This window comes from Mustela nigripes, chromosome 2 (assembly GCF_022355385.1).
Source record: "Mustela nigripes isolate SB6536 chromosome 2, MUSNIG.SB6536, whole genome shotgun sequence".
NCBI classification, from domain to species: Eukaryota; Metazoa; Chordata; class Mammalia; order Carnivora; family Mustelidae; genus Mustela; species Mustela nigripes.
This window is the reverse complement of record NC_081558.1, coordinates 163886098-163909500: the sequence shown is the minus strand read 5'-3', so window position 1 is coordinate 163909500 and position 23403 is coordinate 163886098. Positions and strand designations below refer to the sequence as shown.

Below are 23403 nucleotides of genomic sequence, written 5' to 3'. Positions count from 1 at the left end.
ACAGAGGAATTCCACCTCTTCACTGGGGTCACCAAGAGGTGAAGGTATTGACCAAGGTTCCAGAGTCAGTCAACACTGAGCTGGAACCAAATTCTGTAAGTGTTAACACTGCAAGAATTTTTGCCATCTTTTGCAATTGTCATCAACAGAGCATATACATCTCTATTCTTAGCAGTGGCAATTGTCTCTATAAAGTCAGTAAAATTCCTAAGAAAAGAAAAGCCTTACAGTGTGCTTTCTTACTCTCTCTCCAGGAGCAGGAGAAAGAGAAAGACAGAAAGGATGGAAGATGAGGAATTTTTTTTTTCTTTTAATGTTGGATAATAATACATTAGCTTGCTTCACTGGTTCTATTATAGTAAAGGCTGGTGGTAACTCAGTTCCTGAGAACACAATATTAAAGAGGCGAAGGTTTGATTTCAGTCCTCCTTTGGGCTCATTAGTTTTACACAGAGCAAGTCCCCATTCTATAATCATAGCATGTCATGCACGCACGTTGTGGTGAATACGTTAAAACTCAAGAAACTGCCAAACACCCCTATCCTCACTACAAGCAATAGCTCAACTACGTGTTCTGCTGAACATGGTTCAAATTCAGCTCCATATTTAGTTTATCTTAATGGCTATGGAGCACCAACTACTCGCAGGGCACTGTGCTAGAGACCAAGGGTACCCAAATGAACTAATCACAGCCCACAGCCTCAAGGAGGTCTGGTGAGAAGGAAGAATAAAAATAGAAACTCGGGTTCCATCTAGTATTATGACAAAGGTAGAGTTATTGATGGATAGAGTAAGTTAAACTAGGAGATGGATGAAATGTTTTAAATAACATAGTCATGCCAGATGCTTTAATATACCAAAAAGAAATAGAGTTTATTGTCATCAAATAACTGCCTTCTATCACAAATTTGTACATTTGTCTGTCACATTCAGGTTTAGAATATATGTAGAATGTATGTAGACCATCTAAATGTCACCTGAATATTAGCTGCGTGCCCTTTGCAGTGTTCCTTATGTTCCCTAACCCTCAGATTCGCCAACTGGGAAACCGGAGTAGTATGCCTGCTCTCTTTACCTCTGAGTGTTGTTGTAGGAACAGAAGGAAATGATGCCTGTGAATGCTTTAGACATACTCCATGTGATCATACCATTCCCTCTCTGCAGAAAGACGACATTTCTCATGGCCCCTGGAGCTAAGGGGGTCACCTGACTAACTTTCCCTGATAGAATGTTAGTGAAAATGACATCACTTCTAGCCCCAAGCAGTAAAGGTGGGTGTACTTTCTCTACAAATGATCCTTCACTGTGAGCGGCAACTTTGGAGACCATGTGTTCCAGGGGGCTGAACTACAATCTGGAAGAAGGCTGACCCTTCTGTATTGGACTTGATTTAAGAGAGAAATGTGTTGGGCGCCTGGGTGGCTCAGTTGGTTAAGCGACTGCCTTCAGCTCAGGTCATGATCCCAGAGTCCTGGAATTGAGTCCCACATCGGGCTCCCTACTCCTTGGAGAGTCTGCTTCTCCCTCTGACTTTCTCCCCTCTCATGCTCTCTCTCACTGTCTCTCTCTCAAATAAATAAATAAAATCTTAAAAAAAAGAGAGAGAGAGAGAGAGAAATGTGTAGTTTACTGTCAGCTGAGATTTCAGTGTGTATGTGTTTCTGCAGCATGGCTACTATACATTAGAGACGTAAATTATTATTTTGGAATGCACTAGCACACTTAGATGGTCTCATTACCCGGCATCCCTGGGAACATTTGCTGCATTCTGACAGAGCCTCGGGATCAGCAGTCCTCAGAGCATTTGCTATTTTATCATTAAAATGATTCTCCTGGCTGCTGCACAAAAGCTACCTGACCCTCTATCTCTCATTTCTGCTCTCAACACCCCTCCTTCAAATACTAACTTCAGCTGATATTTTAAAACCCTATCTCAACTATGGTGACTGTTACTCTAAAAAGTCAATATTCCAAATTGGGGAGGGGGGATGCCAATTTGCTAATTTTCCTCATGTCAGGAGCTAACAGCTTTGAAAGCTTCTTAGCCGGACAAAAAAGACATTGGTCACAAGTAAAGAGCTTGCCTCCACCTGCAAAGAGACTTGTTACCTATGGGAACAGTATCAAATGGTGTCTTAAGAATCCGGAAAGATTTTTAACCCAAGAGCACTTACTGTGGTAGGCATCACCAGTGAAAACATTCTGAATACTTGCTTTTTTATAAAATAACAAGTACAATATGTATACAATTATTACAAGATCATAGAGTCATAATGCTCTGGAAATATCACCTTACCTGTGCTACATTTTGACCTCTAATAACATATTCATTCCCAACTTTGATTCTAGGATGGATCAAGCCCCTTACCAGCTCAGAGGAATTAATGCCCAAGAGGAAAGCAGCTTTGTCCGCACCTGGTCAGAAGAAAGGAAGGAAGGCAAGGAGGGAAGGGGTGGGGGGGGGGGAAGGGAAACATCGTTAAAATTCGTTTCATTGGGCACCTGGGTGGCTTAGTGCTGAAGCATCTGTGTTTGCCTCAGGCCATGATCCCAGAGTTCTGAGATCGATGCCCACATAGGGCTCCTGGCTCCACTAGAAGCCTCCTTCCCCTCTCCTACTCCCCCTGTTTGTGTTCCCTCTCTCTCTCTGTCAAATAAATAAATAAAATCTTAAAAATAAAATAAAATAAAATTCATTCCTTTATAAGAAAGGGGAGCCCTCCTACACTGTTGGCAGGAATGCGAGCTGGTGCAGCCACTCTGGAAAACAGCCTGGACGTTCCTCAAAAAGTTGAAAATAGAGCTACCCTACGACCCAACAATCGCACTACTGGGTATTTACCCTAAAGATACAAATGTAGTGATCTGAAGGGACACATGCACCCCAATGTTTATAGCAGCAATGTCCACAATAGTCAAACTATGGAAAGAGCCTAGAAGCCCATCAATAGGTGAATGGATAAAGAAAATATGATATATATATATGTATATATACATATATATACGCATACAGATACACACATTGGAATATTATAAAGCCATCAAAAACCCCGAAATCTTGTCATTTGCAATGACATGGATGAAACTAGAGGCTACTATGCTAAGAGAAGTAAGTCAATCAGAGAAAGACAATTATCATATGATCTCACTGATATAAGGAATTTGAGAAACAAGACAGAGGATTATAGGGGAAAGGAGGGTCAAGTGAAACAAGGTGAAAACAGAGAGAGAGAGAAAAACCATAAGAGACTGTCAATCTCAGGAAACAAACTGAGGGCTGCTAGGGGATGGGAGGGTAGGGAGAGGGTGGCTGGGTGATGGACACTGGGGAGGGTCTGTGCTATGGTGAGTGCTGTGAAGTGTGTAAGACTGATGAATCACAGACCTGTACCCCTGAAACAAAGAATATGTATGTTAATAAAAATATTTTAAAAAATTCATTCCATTATAGGCAAAAAGACCCCCCAGAGAATGAGAGGAGGGTGTGTTTAGACGGATGTAGCAAGGTAGACTGTAGTTTTGAAATAAAATGTCTGAATCCTAAATGTTTAAAAGACGTTAGTTCTTGGAAATGCAAATCAAACCACAATGAAATACCATTCACACCCACTAGACTTGCTATAGTCAAAAAGACAATAACAAGTGTCCGTGAAGGTGTGGAGAGATTGAAATAGTCACACATTGTTGGTTGCAACGTAGCATGGTATAGGCACTATGGAAAACAGTTTGGCAGCTACTGAAAAGTTAGAGGTACTTAAGGAATCAGAAATTCTACTGCCAGGTATAGACCTAATAGAAGTAAAAACATATGTTCACACAAAAAATTGCACACAAATATTTCTATCAACATTATTCGTAACAGTCAAAAGTAGAAAAACCCAAACATCCATCAACTGATGAAAGAATAAACAAAATGCAGCACAGAGATACAACGGAAATTTTTTCAGCCATTGAAAAGGAAGGAAGTATTGATGCATGCTACAACATGGATCAAGCCCGAAAATGTCACGCTAGGTGAAAGAAACCAGAAACAAAAGGCACACACAATGTGTGATTCCAATTATAGGAACTCCCCAAAATAGGCAAATCCAAAGAACAGAAAGTAGCCCCTGTGGTTGCTAGGAAGAGAATGGGATGGGTAGTACCTACCAGTGGGTACAGGATTCTTTTTGTGTTGTTTTTTTCTCAAGTTTTTGTTTAAATTCCAGTTAGTTAAGGTACAACATAGTACTGGTTGCAAGTGTAGAATAGGAATCTTTTTGAAGTAATGGAAGGTTCTGGATTTAGATAGTGGTAATGGTTATACAATCTTGTGATTATGCTAAAACTCACTGAGCTGTATACTTTAAAAGGGTGAATTTTATGGCATGGGAATATATCTCAGTGTAAAAACAATCTACTTCTTGATACTGGCCCTCTTCTGAAAAGAAATATTTCTCTGGCAGATATGGAAAATCTTATCTTTATTATTTGCCTATTTTTCCCTTCTACATATGTACTTGTGGATTCTTTCAGTGAAACAGGGACTTGAGCCATGAAATTTGAGAATTCGAGACAAACACCAGTAATCAACATAAGCCAGGACCCTTGTATTTATTCAAAACCCTTTTCCTGTGAAGTCTCTGATTGCTCCATAGTGCCCTCTGCTGCCCAACAAGAATACTCACAACCCACACAATAAGATTCTAAAACAGTGCTTCCATTTTCTAAGGAAGTGGGGGAAGAAAGAGCGTTATCAAACAGAGTAAATAAGCGTGTATCACATCTCGTGTTTTTGAAAATGACGATAATACAAGAGAAAGCCATGGGAAAAAAATTATAAGCACATTTCCAATTTTAGATTTCTTCAGTTATCAAATAAAAGGAACATTTCACTCGTCTGAAACTACTGGCGCATCCTAGATTTTTAGATGAATTCTGATGAATTTAGATGAATCTGATGTAGTCGTTTTGTAAAATAATGTCTTACCATAGAGGGAAATGCAGTCTTTCCTTACCTCACTAAGAAACACAAGATTTCCTGAGCAATAACCACAGACAGGGAATGAATTAAAAACAAAAAACAATTAGAGAGCTAATATGTCATTTGTATTACCTATATCCATTTCCTTTTGTGGGCCTTTGAAATTTTCACAAAGGCTTAAAAAGCTTGAAATGTTTATTTGCTTCTTAACTAAAATCAATACATATTATACATACATTTCTACAAGCTACACACCTACTCTATGTCAGTGATAATGGCCCAGGTACCCAGTTGCTATGAAACCTTTCAAAATGCAAAGCCTATTTGGGAAAATAAATGGAAAAATCAAAAGTAGAGCAGACGTGTTCATCCTATGCTGTGATATCCGTGCTAAAAGAGCCATGTTCGGAGACAAAAGCATGATTATTTAAAGTGGAGAATCCGGTGGATCCAAACCATGCACTTTTTGCACTGGAAGGGACTTTAAAAAGCACATAAGCTAGAACAAAAATATTTAAAAGAAAGCAATGTAATGTGCCTGACGAATCCAAGTGAAAATGAATACTAACTGACAATGTGAAAAACGAACAATTCCACAGTATTTGTTCAGGAAAAAAAAAAAAGACAGGAGTTCAGTTTTCTGAGCTTTGGAAGCATTCAGATGGACAATACAGGTAATAATAGTCTCAAACTCGTGCCTCCTTTTCCCAGTGTTAAGGACAGTCCTTTAAGTCTATTTTTATCCATGAACAAAGGAAACCCAAATTCTCTGTACAATATCCCAATTTAGGCTCTAACAGAAATAGCATCCAACATGATAGAATTATTCCCCACCCACTCCAGAGACAGGCCAGGTATCTACGGAGAAGTAGTATAGTTTGCATTTATCCTACAGGTGTATATCTTTACACATTCTCTAGTTTTCTGTTCTGTTTTGTTTAGATAGAAAACAATAGTCATCTCGTTCTAAAGAATAAATTACTTCATTCGCACTAAGTTTCACAACCAAGGTGAAAATAGTTTAAGTCTATGAATAACTATCCATCTGACATTTAGGAAATGTTTATTATGAACACAGCAAGGTCAGTAAACACATTTTCATCCTATGACCTGATGTGTTCTTAAAGGAGGCTTTATGAGATTCTTACCATCATGCCCCCAGGACCTTGTGAATAAACCCATGGATTTTAATAAGGCTGTCTGATAGTTTAGCCAGAGCAGGTGTTCTCAAACATTGGTGTGGATCAAAATAGCCTGGAGAGCTCATAAAGGCACAAAGGACTTGGTTTGCTGAAGATGGTTAGGGTCTAGGCCTGTTTCTATCATGCTTCCCAGGTGATTTTGACATACATGAAAATTTAAGAACAGAGTCCATATTATAATGGTCCTCAAACTTGGCCACACATTGGGGTTACCTGGCAAGATGCCGAAACAGACAATGATGCCTGTACCTACCCAGATTGGTCTGGGTGAGGTCTGGGCTCCATCAATTCCTAAGCTCCTTGGGTGATTCCAATGTTAAGCACAGTTTGAGAGCTGCTCTCTCGAGAATGGTAGCCAGGTCTAGTAAATACATTTTTTAAAAGATTTTGTTTGTTTATTTATTTATTTATTTATTTATTTGAGAGAGAGAGAGAGAGAACACATGTGAGCAGGGGGAGGAAAGAACGAGGAGAGAGAGGGAGGAGGGAAGAATTTCAAGCAGACTCTGCACTGAAAAGAGGGCCTGACACAGGGCTGGATCCCAGGACTCTGAGATCGTGACTTGAGCTAAAACCCAGAGTCGGAGGCTTAGCTGACTGAGCCATCCACGCACCCCTAGTAAGTACATTTTGAAGTCAAGAAGATAGAATGAAGTCTGACTCTATCTGAAAACAAGTAAGGGGATAGAGAAAAACAAAAGAAAATTTTCTCCAACTTTACAATTTCATCCTAGTTCAATCCCATATGTAAACAATCATATATAAAGAAAGGAACCGAGTCCAGTTTTGTCAATCCCAAACCTGGCTAATGTGGAAGAGGGTTAAAAGAATGGATTTCAACTGTTAGCCTTTTATGTAGGCTTATCATATTGTTTCTGAGCTGTTCATAATTCCCAAATTTATTGAAGAAAGTTTACTGATCCCTTGCTCTGGGTAAAGTCTAAGTGCGAAATGCTATAGCAAAAGAGATAAACGAGACAGAAAGTTGGAAATCAAGGAGTTTATAATCTATGAGACCAAATCAAACAAACAAACAAAAATAACAAGTCAGTAAAACAATTGCTAATCAGAGACAAAGAAATCAATTATTATGAATGTTTAAAAGAAGGAGAGGTCCCTTCTAGACTGCCTGATCAGGGAAGCTTTCAAAAAAGAAATGGTATTTGATCTGAAAGATGAGAAGAGTTTGAAAAGGCAAATACAAGAAGAACAAGAATTTCTGAGACAGAACAGCATGACTTACAAGTATTGCAGTGGGAGAGAACCTGAATGGTCAAAGACTAGACCACAAAGTCAGGGAATGAACAGTAAACTGAGAAAAGCATGTGATTTCTGGTCACAGAAGGCTTCTGATGCCAATTACTATAAGGGCTTCATTGAATAAAGGGGAAACATTAAAGAGACTTTTATCAAAGAAATGGCATAGAGTCAGGCTTCACAATGATTAGTTTTGTGCACATATGCAAGACAGACCAGACCAGGAAAAGAGAAAGTGAACCCATTGTAAGATGCCAACATGCAAGGTGCTGATGGTCTAAATTGGTAATAAGAAATGGAGAAAGACTGAGAAACATGACCAAGAGGATCCTAACATAAAAAGTAGAGGAAGGAGCATGGGTTAAGGGTTCGGTTCTACAAAGCTGTTACTCCCCCACTTCAGATGCCAGTTGTAAGTCCAGGTTGTCTTTTGGGCTATTGACTCACAGGCAATAGACTCATGGCTCCACTGACCCCCTCCTTGGGTTCAGTTAATTTGCTAAGGGTTCACAGAACTCAGAGGAACATTTTACTTACTATAGCAACAGTTTGTTATAAAAGATATAACTCGGGAACAGCCAGATGGGATAGAAAGCAGAGGGCAAGGTATGGGAAAAGAGTGCCGAGCTTCCATGCCCTCTCCAAGCACATTTTCCTTCCCAAATCTTCATGTGTTCACCAACCTGGAAGCTCTCCCAACCTGTCCTTTTAGGGTTTTATGGAGACTGCATTTCAAAGACATGATTGGTTAAATCATTGGCCATTGGTGATAGAAATCAATCTTTAGTCCTCTCCTCTTCCCAGTTGAAGGTAGGACTGAAAATTCCATCTGTCCAACCACATGGTTAGTTCCTATGGTGACCAGCCCGGATCCTTAGGTACAGTCCAAAAGTCACCTCATTAACAACAAAATCACCTGTATAGCTCTCATCGATTAGAAAATTTCAAGGGTTTTAAGAACTCTATGTCAGAAACTGGAACAAAGATTAAATATAATTTATTTTATTATAAATCACAATATCACAGTAGGAGATAGGATCAGAGAGATTTAAGAAGTATCACAGAAGACAATGAGACGCTTATGAGAACATGGGGTTTAAGAGTGCCTGGGTAACTCAGTCAGTTGAGCACCCAACTCTTAGTTCTGGCTCAGGTCATGATCTCAGGGTCCTGAGATTAAGTCCCTCACTGGGCTCTGCACTCAGCATGGGGTCTGCTTGATGATTCTCTCTCTTCCTCTACCTCTGTCCCTCCCCCGGCTTGTGTACACACACACACACACACTCTCTCTCTCTCTCTCTCTCTCTCTCAGATAAATAAATAAATATTTATTTTTAAAGGGCTTGGTATTTAAGTAATATGGGAGCTATTGATGAGTCTAGAGTGAGAAGACATGAACTGACCCATGAAAGTATCACCACTGGCTATTCTGTGCAGAACTATCAGTAATAAGGCAAGGGTGAAGATAGGGAAACCAATAAAGAAGCTACTGCAATAATCTGGTAAGAAACAATGGCTCAAGCTAGATGGTAGCCCTGGACATGGTCTTGGTGTGTAAGTAGTGATGAGTTTCATATATATGTAAAGGTAGACACAGCAAGGCAGAGACAAAGGAGTTCAGATGATGCTAAGAGTCAGGGCAACTGAGAGAATCCAGCTGAGAAGTGAAAAGCTGGTAGCAGGGGCAGAGTGAGGTGAAGAGTTCAATTCTACACATGTTGGGTTTGGGATGATAACCTAGGAAACGGGCAGAGAAAAGATTCAAGAATGGATCCCACCATCCCAACAGCAGTTAGAAGTGGGAAAGATGAGAACGCTCCAGCAAAGACTCTGAGAAGGAGCCACTGGGGAGACTGGATGACATCACGTGCATCGCTTTCTTACATGTATTTTCCAATAAATAAGCATTCCTAGCTTTCTTAATGAAAACAGTTCCTCACAAAACTATTTCAAAGGGTGGAAAAAGGAAAAGAAAGACAAAATCCACAAAATAGAGCAACAAATAAGATGTCACAAAAGCATATTTTAACATGTTAATATAGAAGAAGTTTACATAACCCACAGGTCCTTTACTTGATTCTCATCTGTGCTCAAGTGCTCTCTTCCCTGAGGAGATTTTCTGCCGCTCTATCTACAAGAACCCCCAACCCCTATTATTCTTTATTCTTCTGCTCTGCTTTATTTTTTCCATGATGACTTCATGTGTATTTGTCTGTTTTTATCTCCCACATTAGGCAGTCAAGACAGGGATGATATGGTCTCTGATATATCCCCAGCACCAGAATAGTGCCAGTACTGTGCACTGACCTCAAAAATAACTTGATGAACAATTTAAAAAAATAAAAAACCAAGCAACCCAATTCAAGAATGAACAAACTACTTGCTATTGATATTTTCCCAGAGAAGATATATAAATGGCCATACATACATAAAAAAATACTCAACATCACTGATCACTAGGAAATGCGAGCCAAAATGACAACGAGGTACTACCTTAAACCCATTAGGATGGCTACTATAAAAATTGTTTAATAGGAAAAAATAAATGTTGATGAGTATATGGAGAAACTGATATCATTATGCATTGCCGGTGGGAATGTAAAATGATGCAGCCACTATGGCAAATAGTATGGTACAATTCCTCAAAAAAAAAAAATTGAACATACAACCACCATTTAATCCAGCAAGTCCATCTCTGGGCACGTATAAAAGAACTGAGTGTGGTACTTGAACAGATATTTAAACATCAATGTTCACAACAGGGATAATCACAGTAATGAAAGGTAGAAGCAACACAAGTGTCCATAAGTAGATAAATAAAATGTGAACTATACATACAGGAATATTATTCAGCTTTAGAAAGGAATGGAATTCTGACACACCCTATAACATGGATGAATCTTGAAGACATTATGCTAAGTGAAATAAGCCAGACATAGAAAGACAAATACTTACATGAAATACCTAGAGTAGGCAAATTCATAGAGACAAAAAGCAGAATAATGGTTGAGAGGGGTGAGGTAAAGGAAGTAATAGGGAGTTATTAATAGGTACGGAGTTTCAGCTTAGGATGATGAAAAGGTTCTAGAGATGAATACTGGTGATGTTTGCACAACACTGTGAATGTACTTAATATCACTGAACTATACACTTAAAAACAGTTAAAATGGTAACATATGTGTGTGTGTATGTATATATATAAACATATGTATACGTATATATATGTACAACATACATATATGTGTATATATATTTTTACAACTGAAAATATAAAATTTTAAAAAATCATTAAATTAAAATTAAATTAAATTAAAAATTAAACTTTAATTAAATTAAAATTATTTGTTGAAAGATTTGAATGAATGGGTTTCCTCCTTGTGTTTTAGTAGCTAGGAATTTTAACATTGAATGAAATAATTATAATAACTATACTTTCTTCTTTTAATAACTGTGATTTTCTATATTTTAGACAGATCATTTATTGTAAGAGGACTCAAATCTTCTAGTAAGCAGGCAAGACTATAGATTTTTTTCATGTGAATAAAAAACAAAGGCAGGTGAAGCTGTTGTGGTCTCAACCCAATGGAAACCCTACCCTTGGAATTCTAAAGATCTTTGTCCACACCTCCATTATGTCACTTAATATATCTTCTGGTAATTTGTTCCTTTCTCTGCTTTTCTCAGCAGGCTATGTGCTGACAGCAAGTCTCTCTCCTCATCATCAAGCCTATCTTACCCACGTTTGGCAAATTTACTGGCACTGTCAATAATTAAGGAATGCTTCTCATTCTGAGATACAAGAATTATATATCAGAATGGTGGTTCAGAGAGTAATTTTGAGAAGCTGCCATCAAGGGAGGTTGCTGATCAGTTTCATCATTTTCAAAAACCAAGAGGGGAGGTAACTGCAAGGAAAGGGGAGCAAGCCTGGGGTCCGGGAACTGAAGAATCTGTGCCATAGCCTCAGAGTAATTCTTACTTTCCGTGCCATCTGCCTCCACTCGCTCTTCTCTGGGATTTTGTTTAAATTTCACGTTTCCAAAGTGCATGATGGTTCCAATGAGTTTATAGGATCCATGCTTCTCATCAGGAAGAAAGCCCAAGATGTCCATGGCCTGCTGTAAAAAGAGAAACAGATGGCCATGTCTTCATTTGCCTAATGGCTGCAGTCAGCACCTCACCCCCGCTGTGTGTCACACCTCCCTACACTCCACGGGCTGTCAGAGGGAATGAAACAGATCGCCACAGCCCGGAGGTGTGACAGCTCTGTTCAAGGCAATGCAAATCGGCCCTGTTGGCACTTGGTCAGCCGCAGTCTGCTTATCCCTTTAAACGAGAATTAGGAAGGCTTGTTTAACTTCTAGTAGTTTTAGAACTTTCCTTGGATGTCCTGCTTCCCTCTGCCTTCCAGACATTGATCATTAGCTGGATCTATGAGGTAAATTCTTTTGCCTTTCATAGTTATGGCAGGAAGTAGCACCAATATCGGATGGGTTGCATATCTGGGGGGCTCCCATATATCCCCCCCACTTTATTCAAAGACTGGCAGAGGAAGTGTTTCAGAAAAGAAAAACACCATGGCACAGAAGCACCACACCCTGAGAAGCCGCTGCGCCTGACGGGATGTGTGTTCTCACACACTCCCAGAGGGTAGACGTCGGCGCAATCTTTCTAGTGGTTAATTTAGCATATGTATCAGGAGACTATAAAAAATTCATAATCCTTGCCTAGTAATTTCACTCTGGGGAATGTAGCATAAGGAGAATCTAATATACGGGAAAAGCATTTACCTACAAAGATATTTACCACGGTAGAAAACAAAACAAAATCTTTGAGTCTAACCGTAGGAGAATGGCTAACTACAGTGACTACATTATAGGACAAATGTCTGGTAAAATATTAAGTATTCATTTAAGTGTTTATGAAGAGTTTGTAATAACACTGAAAATGCTTATATTATAAGATTAATCAAAAAAGCAAACTGTATACAGAATACTAAATGCAGTGTGATTATGATCTTTTTATTAAAAAAAAAAAAACACAAAACATCAAACCAACTATATAGTAGCAACCCAAATAGGAAGAAAAAAGAACAAAGACTATAAAGACCTATACCAAATAAAAACAGTGGTTGCCCTTGAGTTGAAACATCTTCCTATCTTTCCAGACGTTCTAAAGTTACCGAACTCACAATGTACACTTTTTCAGTAAGTAAGTAAACTTGGAACGGACACAGACCCAGAGGAGCAACTTGTACCCTCCACCCCTGAAAGAAGGAAAGTGACTTCTCCAGGACCCTTAAGAGGAAGGATCTGAAATGTTGCCGTTTCTCACTGTCATGCCCAAACTTTGCGCTGGTAATTAACGAGCCTTACATCAGTGGCCAGTAGTTCTTCAGCATTATCCCGGCTGTCCACAGCAATGACTCCACGAGAGCAAAAGGGAAAGTCAGAGGGATTTTCAGACACCAGGAGCATGTCTGCAATGGGAAAACCTTCAGTTAAACAGTTAAAGAAATCTGCAAGGCTTTAGGAAATAATTGACCGATATTCACAGTTTACTCTTACAGCTGATAGCACACTTGTAAACAAGCCAAAATGAAATCCATATTCTACAGCCAAACCTCTGCAATCAAATTTTGCCCTCTATTAACTTGTCAGTCATGTGTTAATGCCTCCCAAGAGAAGACCATGCAGACCAAATTCTAACAGAGTCACTCACAACAGCTTGAATGGGTGTGAATGAAACAATGCATGTTGGCAAAACTTTGAGAACAGGAATTTGGCCTAGATACACGGTTGAGGGCAGAGGACAAAACATGTTTTGTAAAATCATACATATAGCAGGACTGAGTTTCAAAGTCTAGGAAGTGGGCAGACCCTGGGGTTGAGCGCCCCGGGAACACTAGCAATGTATCCTGTCATATCACGTCCTCCCTATTAGCGAGGCTGAGGCTGTCTTTCAAGAAATCCATAAATCAGCGTCCGTGTTCAGCACTGCGCCCGATGTGTCTGAGGCTCCTGACATGATTCACTTAGTCAGGAAACATAATGCAGGCGGAAGCTAAGGCAGGCTGTCAGCAAGGGACATTAGCCAAATCCCGTTAACCGCTTAATGCCTCACACTGGCTCCCTGGGAAGTTTCTTTGAGCCCATTTGATTTTTCTATTTATCACTCAGTGAAGTGAAGCTGCTATCCTCGACCCCGGATCTCAGAAACAGCGCACTTCCCCAGTGTTCGCAGCAGCTCTGTTTGGAAACAACCCGAGTGTCCATCAAGAGTTAACAAACTCCTGTGTGACCGTACAACAGATTATTAGTCAGCAAACAAAGGACTGAACTGTAGACATATGCTAGAGGATGGAAGAATCTCCAAATAATGAGGCAGAGTGAAATAAGCCAGACAAAAAAGAGTATACACTGTGTGATTCCAACTTATAAAATTCGAGAAAATGCAGTCATCTCTGTAGTGACAGGAAGCATGTTAGTGGTTGCCAAGGGACTGGGTGGGGAGGGGAAGCCTCAGAGGAGTGAGAAAGGGCAGAGGCGGAGTTACAAAAGAACACGAGAAAACTTTTGAACAGATCCCTGCGTTAACTTGATGGCGGTAATGGTCTCCCACATATGTCAGCATTTACATTTATATCGACAACACTTCAATGAGGCTGTTTTATAAAAGTTAAAAAGTAAAAAAAAGTCGGGCTAGCCCAAAGGAGATCAAGCTGAAGGTAAGTACAAGATATACAGCATATATATTTAATAGAAATATAATCCTCAAAGCCTTATTTGAATGAGGCTTTAAATGTCCCTGAAATGTTCATAATTCCCAAGAATCTCTTGTGTTCTTTCTCATGCCTCACTTTTATCAAGAAACACTTGTTGAGCTCTAGCAATGTGCCAGGCATTAGAGTAAGTCTTAGAGATACATCAGTGGGGTGGGGAAATATCTTGTCCCCATGAAGCTTCTATTCTAACAGCAGGAGACAGAAATTTTAAAAATAAATAAAATGCATGAAAAGACATGAAATGTACAATGTTAATAAGTGCCATGGAAAAAAATAGCAGGGAAAGGGGATAAATTGTATCAGCAATACAGGGGTACCTGGCCGGCTTAGTAAGTAGAGCCTATAGCTCTAGATCTCAGGGTTGTGAGTTCGAGCCCCATGTTGGGTGTAGAGTTTACTTAAAAATAAAATCTTAAAAACAAAAAAGTATTGGTGATACAGAGCTACAGTTTTTAATAGAGTGGTCAGGGAAAGCCTCTATATGGCGACATTTCAATAAAGACCTGCAAGAGTTGAGGGGGAAAATAAGTGAGGGAAAATGTTCCAGACAAAGAAAAACAAATGCAAAGGCCCCGAGGTAGAAGTTTTCCTGGCATTTTGAGTGGCTTAAGAGGCAAATTAAGGAAGTAAGTGGTAGTAGGTTATGCGGTCAGAGAGGCATCAAGAGGATAGATCATAGCTCCTCACAGGCCAGGGTGAGGATTTGCACATTTATGTCTATGTAAGATAGAAAGCTGTTGAAGGTTTTTGAGCAGAGGAATGACATAATCTGATTTCTTTTTTAAAGATTTTATTTATTTGACAGAGAGAGGGTGATCATAAGTAGGCAGAGAGGCAGGCAGAGAGAGTGGGGGGAAGCAGGCTCCCTGCTGAGCAGAGAGCCCGATGCAGAATCCTGAGATCATGACCTGAGCTGAAGGCAGAGGGTTAACCCACTGAGCCACCCAGGAGCCCCTGATTTTCTTTCTTTCTTTTTTTTTTTTTTTTTTTGTAATTTACCATGGCTACTGTCTTAAAGACAGAGAGAACAGGATGGAAGCAGAAATATCAGGTAGGAGACTGTTAAACAATCCACGAGAGAGGCACCTGGGTGGCTCAGTCAGTTAAGCATCTGCCTTCAGCTCAGGTCATAATCCCCTGGGGCCTGGGATTGAGACCCACATCAAGCCCCCTGCTCAGCGAGGAGCCTGATTCTCCCTCTACCTGCTGCTACCCCTGCATGTGTGTTCACTTTCGCTCTCTATCAAATAAATAAGTAAAATCGTAAGAAAAAAAAAAATCCAGGAGAGAGATGATGGTATTCAACCAGCATAGTAATAGGAGTAATGGTAAGGAAGTGCTCAGAGTGTGGCTTTTTAAAGTAGATGGAACAGGTGAGAATAAGCTGGGAGAAATAGATGAGTTCAAGAGCAGGTCTTAGGCACATTAAATTTGAGATGTTATAATGAATATGTGCTACAACATGGAACAATCTCAAAATAATTATGCTGAGTAGAATAAGTCAGACAGGAAGAGTATATACTGTAGAATTCCATCTTACAAATTTCTAGAAATTTTTTTTCTTTTGAAGTGTTTTATTTTTGTGTAAACTAAAAGGAAATTGACACACTGAAATCACAAAAGACCTTGGGCATGCATATTAGCCTTGTTTAGAGTTCTTCTATGTGTCTCTCTTTTCCATAGGAATTCCCCTTAAACATTTAAAACCCATAGTTTTTATTGTATCTACAGCCTAAACCATAACAATCTATGATTCTGTCATTTTACATTGTGCAAAATCCTCAAAATATAGTGGTACCGTGGGGGGAAAAATCAGTCACAAGTAAATTTCATTGTGAGTCATTCATATAATTTGGTTCTTTTCCAAACCAAGTTGAGACATAGAGGAGTCAGTTAGCTAGGAGTCTGGAATCCTGGAGAGACTCTGGACTTGTGATAGAACACTGGAAGTCATCGGATGGAAACAATCTTTAAAGCTACCCGTTGTTAAATGAGGTCACCATGAGACAGACGCAAGGACTGAGCCCAGGGCACTCTAAAGATACAGGGCCAGATGAAAGAGAAAGACCGACAGGGAAATACCGGAGATTTCGGGGAGAAACAAGGGAGGGTGGTGTGCTAGAAGCTAAGAGGAGAGATTCTCAAGGAGGAGGGAGTAATCCGTGGTGTCAAATACTGTCATGCCTTTCAAGGTCAAGAAATGCCTATATATTCTGCAAGGCTCATTCATGGCTTTGCTGATGACTCTCAAATCTATATTTTCTGAGCTCCCGACCTAGAGCTCCAACTTCCCACTAGACGTTTCAGTGCAGACGGCCATAAGTAGCTCAAATCCAACATTACCAAAATTGAACCTATGATGTTTTTCCATGTCTGCCCTGAAGCTATGCCTCTTATGTGGTTCTATACGCTGGTGAATGTCACCACCTTACTCAGGCTACACTTGGGGGTGCCATGAAATCTTGTCTTCTCACATCTCAAAGATGGACATCATTAACATGTCTTTCAAATTATTTAATCTTTTTTCTCTATAATAGTTATATGATATGAAGAGGGGGTAAAGATATAAAGATAACATGGTCCTTTCCCTCAAGGAGGCTACAGGAATCACACATCTAACTAGTGCAGGAAATGCTGCGTGTTTTTAGGATGAGAGGATGTTTCTGTTGGATGTTTTAGTTCATACCAAAATAAAACACAAACAAGCAAACAGAAAACCACACACACACACACACACACACACATACACCATACTACCTTCTAAAATTGTTTTTCCAAGAATTACAAGTGGGATCACTTTAAATTATAACCATTCATATCCTTTTCATTTTATGTCATTTTTGTCATCACTTCTCATTATCTCATTTTTGATCATTTTCATTCTGGTCATTTTAATGAAAGGTGCTATATTTGACATTTTTTGTATGTAGAATATAGGAAAATAGAAACCTAGAAATCCTCACTACTTGGTCAGTCCCAAATTAAGGATCAGTTGAATTTAGAACATAGTTTCTAGTATTTCTGTTAGACTAAGCCACCTACCTTCTCAAACCTGTGTTTGTAACTATGATGGGAATTTTTTTCTTCCTTTGCCAACAGGAGGGTGTTGCTCCCATCCAAGCAGGCCCAACAATTGGACAAACACTATGGGAAACCCAGCAGAAAATAATTGTCCAGTTTGCAGAGCTTGCCCCAGACCAGGAGGAGGAAAGAGTCAACATTCAGGAGGAGGCGGGAATAAGGCACCATGGAGGGCTCACATGCTACACACACACACTCCTCCCGCCCCACCTCCCTGCTTTCAGACACAGCATTTCAAGAAGTCATAAAGGGAATAAAAAAAAAAAAAAAAGAAGAAGTCAAAAAGGACACTAATAGGCTTCTCCTTTATCTCACTAACCAGCAATATGGCTGATGCACTGACCTAAGCATTCACGGCAGCAGCCGTAGTCAGTTTGAAGTGGTAGCTCTTAGAAACATACAGACCACACGCATGCATGTTTGAGGGACTCTGAAAGGCCTTTAGCTCAAGACGTCTTCCCCACTAGGTCTTATTAAAATTTATTTTCCAGGAAAAACGAATTTTAATTGTGTTAAGTCTTGAGGTCACCACAGAGTATCATGTAAACAGAGGTTCCTTTATTTAATTAATTTCATTTCTATCAGAGGAATGGCCCTGAGAGAATGTTAAAAAAAAAAAAAAGGCAAACAAATAGTGAATACATTTATGTGAGACACTCTGAGGGCCAGCAAGACTGTCTAGGTCAGATAAGGCCCACACAGAAGATTGTTGACCAGGCTGTGGGCATGTGGAGAACTGGGGGGAAGGGAGCTTGTCAGGAAGGCTGGGGACAGCATAAAGAGGAGGTGCAGGGCGATGCTAAAGGTAAATTCAGTTGTTTCACAACTTCAAAAAATTCAGGTCTCAACCTTCATACAAGTTCATTTCTAGATTCCACTCTTCAGTAGGAGATGCAAAGAAGCCTTTAAGAATGAGTATTTCATCATTCAAGGATTTGTTTCACATGTCTTCCTGACAGTGAATTTTACTTTCACCATGGATGAGTGTTCTCCAAGACTCAGCTGAGTTCACTATGAAAAGAAGCAAAGCTGACACTGGACCAAAAAAAGAAAAAAAAACCCCACAAAAACAACCCCAAACCCTTAAAATCACGAAGTCCTGTAGCTAGTACCACTATGCCATATCAACCATCATTACCTGTTTCTCACACCGCCATGGACAGCTGAAGAGGTTGTACACTGCCCAACTCCACAAGAAAGAATCATTCACACAGTCTACAGTTTGAACAGCACTCTCTGGAGTCAGGCAGAGCACAATCTGCACACACACACACACACCCACACACACACACATCTTTTTCCTCCTAATAACCAGTGGGGAGAAAGGGAGTGAAGATGGGAGAACAGTTCAAGAGAAACCTATTGGGCCAGGGGAGTAAAACTTAATATGCTCCAGAATAGGAGGTGCAGACGATGACAGTTTCTTTCCCCAGAGGCCTTCAGACTCCTAGTAGACACACTGGGTGCCCCTCTTGGCACCCCTATGCACTACTGGCATGTACCAAAGTGAGCCCCCAGGGCAGTAGGCAAAATGTCAAAATTCTAAGAGACAAGGTGGTGTTTTCTGACCCCTCACCCTAGAGTTCATACACCAGTTGAATAGTAGCAATGGGAACAATAAACAGAAAAAACTAAACAAAGAAGAGAAGAAAAATAGGAAGGTATATGCAGGACCAACCCATCCAGTTGACATTAAGAACAAGAATTTCAAGGAGCCGTATCCGAGGTTTCTGAGGAAGTGGGTTTTAGCCAAGCCTTGACCAAGGGTCAGTGTAAAGTGAGAGGTAAGGGGAGGAGCGATGTTCCAGACCATGTAGAGACTAGTTGGGAGCTGGCTCTGGGATAACACTTCACCCCATTCCTCAGCTTCTTCCGTGGGTGGCCTGCCTCCCGACTGATCCTCCATACATGGTTATTTTCTGATACTGACAAGCGCTTCTGTTTTTGGAAACGTGGACATAATCCATATGTTGCTAAGGTGTGTTCTCTTTAACAATCCTCAGGACACTCTGAAGCTCTCCTTTGGCAAACATGAATAAAAATAACTCAAATTCTAAAATGTCCCCAAGAATGGCCCAGGGTGCCGAGAACAAATGAACTGACAATACCCAGTTTGGACCACCAGATGTCAGTCTTCGTGCAGGAATCAATCTCTGCAGCTCCCAAAGACTGCAAGATCAATGAATTCAAGATGAGCCTGCGTTTTCCACCGCAGACCAGAGCCTTCGGAGAGTTCTAGCTATAAACAGAGATGGTCCCCCAAATTTTACAGTCCCTGCTGGTACCCACATTGAACCCTATGTGTCAGATGGCTTGCATAGCAATCAGTGCTAAGAACATTAGATATGGCAGGGCTAAACAGAGGAAGATCCAGAAAAAAAAAAAAATCTGTTCCACGTTAGGTGGAGGGAAAGCAGGAGAACTGTGGCTGCGTTTGTATCACCAGCTGCACCTGTGCCAAAAATAATTGTCCAGTTTGCAGAGCTTGCCCCATTTGGTGAGGGCACTTTGAATTTGAAGACCATGCAGTCAAAACACCACTAAGGGTATGACTAACATACTGAACCTAGCATAGGAGGCTGGGGGAAATCACTGCCCACTAATTTGCTCACCTGGATTCTTTTTTTTTTTTTTTTTCTCCACCTGGATCTTTGATCTCATCCCACAACCGCTCCTGTGCGAGCGTGTCCTTGTCCTCAGTGGTTTACTTCATATGCAAGACCTTTGCAATCCAATCAGATTCCCATTCTTCCCTTCCAATGACTTTCCATATTCTGCCTCAGGCTGCAAGGTGCTGCTTGATCTGGTCCTGCCCACCTCTCCCCTCCATTAATTTCTTCTTTCTGTCAATTACAATGGCCATTTTGTAATCTCAAGAATAAAACAAATGCATTGCTGCCTCGGGGCCTTTGCACTCACTGTTCGAGCTTCCTGTAACTTTATTCCGAAAAATCTTGCCTGCTCACTTGCTTACTCTATCAGGTGTCTGCAAAAATATTGCCTTCCCAGAGAGGTCTTGCTTGACCATTCTATCTAAAATAAAACCACCTGCTACCCTACCAAGCCCAAATTCACTGTTTTCTCACCCTATTTTTTTTTTTTTTTGGTAGACGTACCATTTGCTAAAATTATATATGTTTTCATTTACTTGTTTATTACTTATCTCCCATACTAGAATGTAAGCCCATGAGGGCAGGGACCTGTCTGTTTTATTTTTCAACCCCATGCTTAAAAAAGCAGTGCCTGGTACACACACAGCAGTCACACAATAAATATTGAGTGACTACAGGAAGTTCATTCTCTTGTCCCACTAGTTACTTTTCTTTCTCTTCATGGTACTACCTTTAACCTGGTCAAATCATAAAACTTGGGAATATTTTGGCTCATCACTTCCTCCTTCCTGCATTCAGTCATTGCTAAGACTCATCTATTCTTCTATGAATCCATCCCCTTTCTCCCATTCCCAAAGACACGACCTTACACAATGCCTTGTGATCTTCTACTAGGACTGCTATAGTCCCTTCCCTCTAGGGAGGCCGCCCACCACATCAGCTTCATTGTCACTGCCCTCAGCAAATCATGACCTCCTATTACCCCAACCCTATAACATATGTACATCACCCCCAACTCCTTGAGTTCAGAAACCATCAGGATAAAATCTCTACTATTCCTCTATGCAAATCCTTTCTTCCAGTCCACCTGATCTCTCTGCTCCCCGATCTTGTCCTGCCGTTTCCTGCCACTGTACCCGCTGTTCCTCTCATAGGAAATACCCTCCACTCATTACTCTGGTTAAATCCTCTTCCCGTCCTTCATATCCCAACCCCAAACCTCCCTTCTTTATAGAACTCCCACTTCTGGCCTTTTGTCTATACCGCCCATGTGGTTCTAATTTTCTAATCATTGAAGGCCTTAAATTACCTAAAGTTTTTACACACATTCTCTCTCTCTCTCTCTCTCTCTCTCTCTCTCTCACACACACACACACACACACACACACATACACACTTTCATTTATACCTTCTAGGCATCCTGTCTACTTCCAAACATTACCAAATTGGGAAAACATTTACTCTCTAGCAATATAAAATTATAGAACACTTCGGGTGCCTGGGTGGCTCAGTGGGTTAAGTCTCTGCCTTCAGCTTAAGTCATGGTCTCAGGGTCCTGAGATCGAGCCCTGCATCAGGCTCTCTGCTGAGTAGGGAGCCTGCTTCCCCCACACCTCTGCCTGCCTCTATGCCTGTTTGTGATCTCTCTCTCTCTCTCTGTCAAATAAATAAATAAAATCTTTTTAAAAAAATTATAGAACACTGGTTTTATAATTGGTTTAATAATTGTTTACCTTTTAGAATAAATAAACTGAGTTCTCAAGAGACTTACTAATCAACACTTTCCCAGGTCTGAGAATCTGACTTCTGTCTCTTGTTTTACAATGTCCCTCAGCTCCAGAATAACACACTTACCACGAAGGTCTTTTTCTCCAGACAGAATGTGATAGAATATGTGGTAGTTTTCTGGGCTGCTGGAAAATCACTTGGGATTTTTCAAGCAAATCTGCAGGATTAGAAAAGGATAAAGCTTCCTATTTAGGTATTGCTGCAAAACTTAGAAGAAAAGTAGTGCAGTGGCTGCTTACAAATATCGATGTCTACAGAGGACAGCTTGCCTGTGGCACCAAAATGCATTCTGATGAATTTGCCCTGGGGGGTGGGGCATAAAACACAGTCTCCTATGGAAACATTCTGAACAGTTGCAACGGCTTTCTTATATGCTTTACTACCAAAGTGACTAGTTCAAAGTTAAAAGAAAAATGCAGCATGGGCCTGAGATGGCATCAGTTAATGCCCGGAGGAAGCCAGAACGATCACCAGAACTGGCAGGGGCCCCGGATTCTAGTGTCAGACCTGCCGACTTCTAGCTGTGTGTTCTTATGTGTATTATTGAATCTCTCTGGGCCTCAGCGTTCTTACCTAAAAAATGAGACAAAGCAACATCTGTTCAGCATATTCTTTCATTTATTCAGTAAACATTCACTGAAAACCTACTACCATCCAGGAAACCTACTAGGACCTGGACATATCACATGAAAAAAAACAGGTGTGGTCCTACTCTTCTAGATTCTAGGTGTAAGCGGCTATTGTGATGGCATTAACAAAGGAACACAAAGGAACGTTTGGTGATCCTTAAATCCTAAAGAAAAGACAGCTGTGCAGGAGTTCAGTGAGTAAAAGGGGCAAAAAGACAAGAGCCCGAGAGTTGGGCCCCAGGCACCCTATCACTAAGTCCTACAGGCCACAGGAAGAAGTAGGGTTTAATATTATTTATGTGTTCTCAGAAGACAGTGGGAGATTTTATGCAAATGTGATGAGATTTCTGTTTTAAAGCACTGCTTTGGCATAAATAATAGATGGGGTTCCTTTCCTTTCTTTTCATGGAAAGCCATAAGACAGGATCTGTGGGACAGAAAGGCTGCCCAAGGAGACAGAGCCCGCGTCAGAAGCCAGGGGCGGCTAAGGAGGCAGTTGGGGCTGGCAGGATGAGGAGGTCAGTGCCGGGGATGACAGGCTGGTAAAGGTCACCCCTGCAAGGAAGTAGGTAGGGGGGACCACAGCCACGCAAGGGAAGGAGCGTGGCGACAAACAGGGGGGTTGAACCATTAAGTTAGCAAATTTAGGGGAATGGGAACCATACACACAGACACTCGTGTGTAAGTGCCCTCACAAGCAGGTGTAGGAACACGCAAGGCAGTGCAAAGGCCCCGGACTGAACCCAACCCCCAACCACCTCACCATGAGGCTGTTATTTCATTGTGCCCAAAGATTCAAATGGGAAGCCTTCTGCAAATTTCCTTGTAAATTATAGAGTGGCTCCCTGCCACTCATTTTTGTCATAAAATGGCTTTGTGAAAGTAAGGTTTGAAATTCAAATTCTTCCTCTATCCTGGGACTGCAGTTATCAAAAGCGATTTTTAAAAATGTTTTGTTTCCAAAAAAAAAAAAAAAAAAAAAATCCCCCAGTAGAAAATATGCAGAGGTAGGGGAGCCATAGGCAAGAGTAGAAACAATAATTGTATTAAGTGAATGAGGAAGTGCATAGGAAATTATGAAGGGGAA

At 40.6% G+C, this 23403-nt stretch overlaps 1 protein-coding gene across 1 annotated transcript in view; it reads right to left on the bottom strand.

Moving 5' to 3' along the window:
- The window catches only part of MYH15 (myosin heavy chain 15), a 150042-nt gene that overhangs the window by 110215 nt on the left and 16424 nt on the right, over positions 1–23403 (bottom strand). The window contains 6 exon segments of the mRNA XM_059388137.1: positions 2297–2415; positions 11402–11540; positions 12798–12901; positions 21754–21809; positions 21811–21844; positions 21927–21990. Of these exon segments, the coding sequence (XP_059244120.1) occupies positions 2297–2415; positions 11402–11540; positions 12798–12901; positions 21754–21809; positions 21811–21844; positions 21927–21990 (516 nt within the window).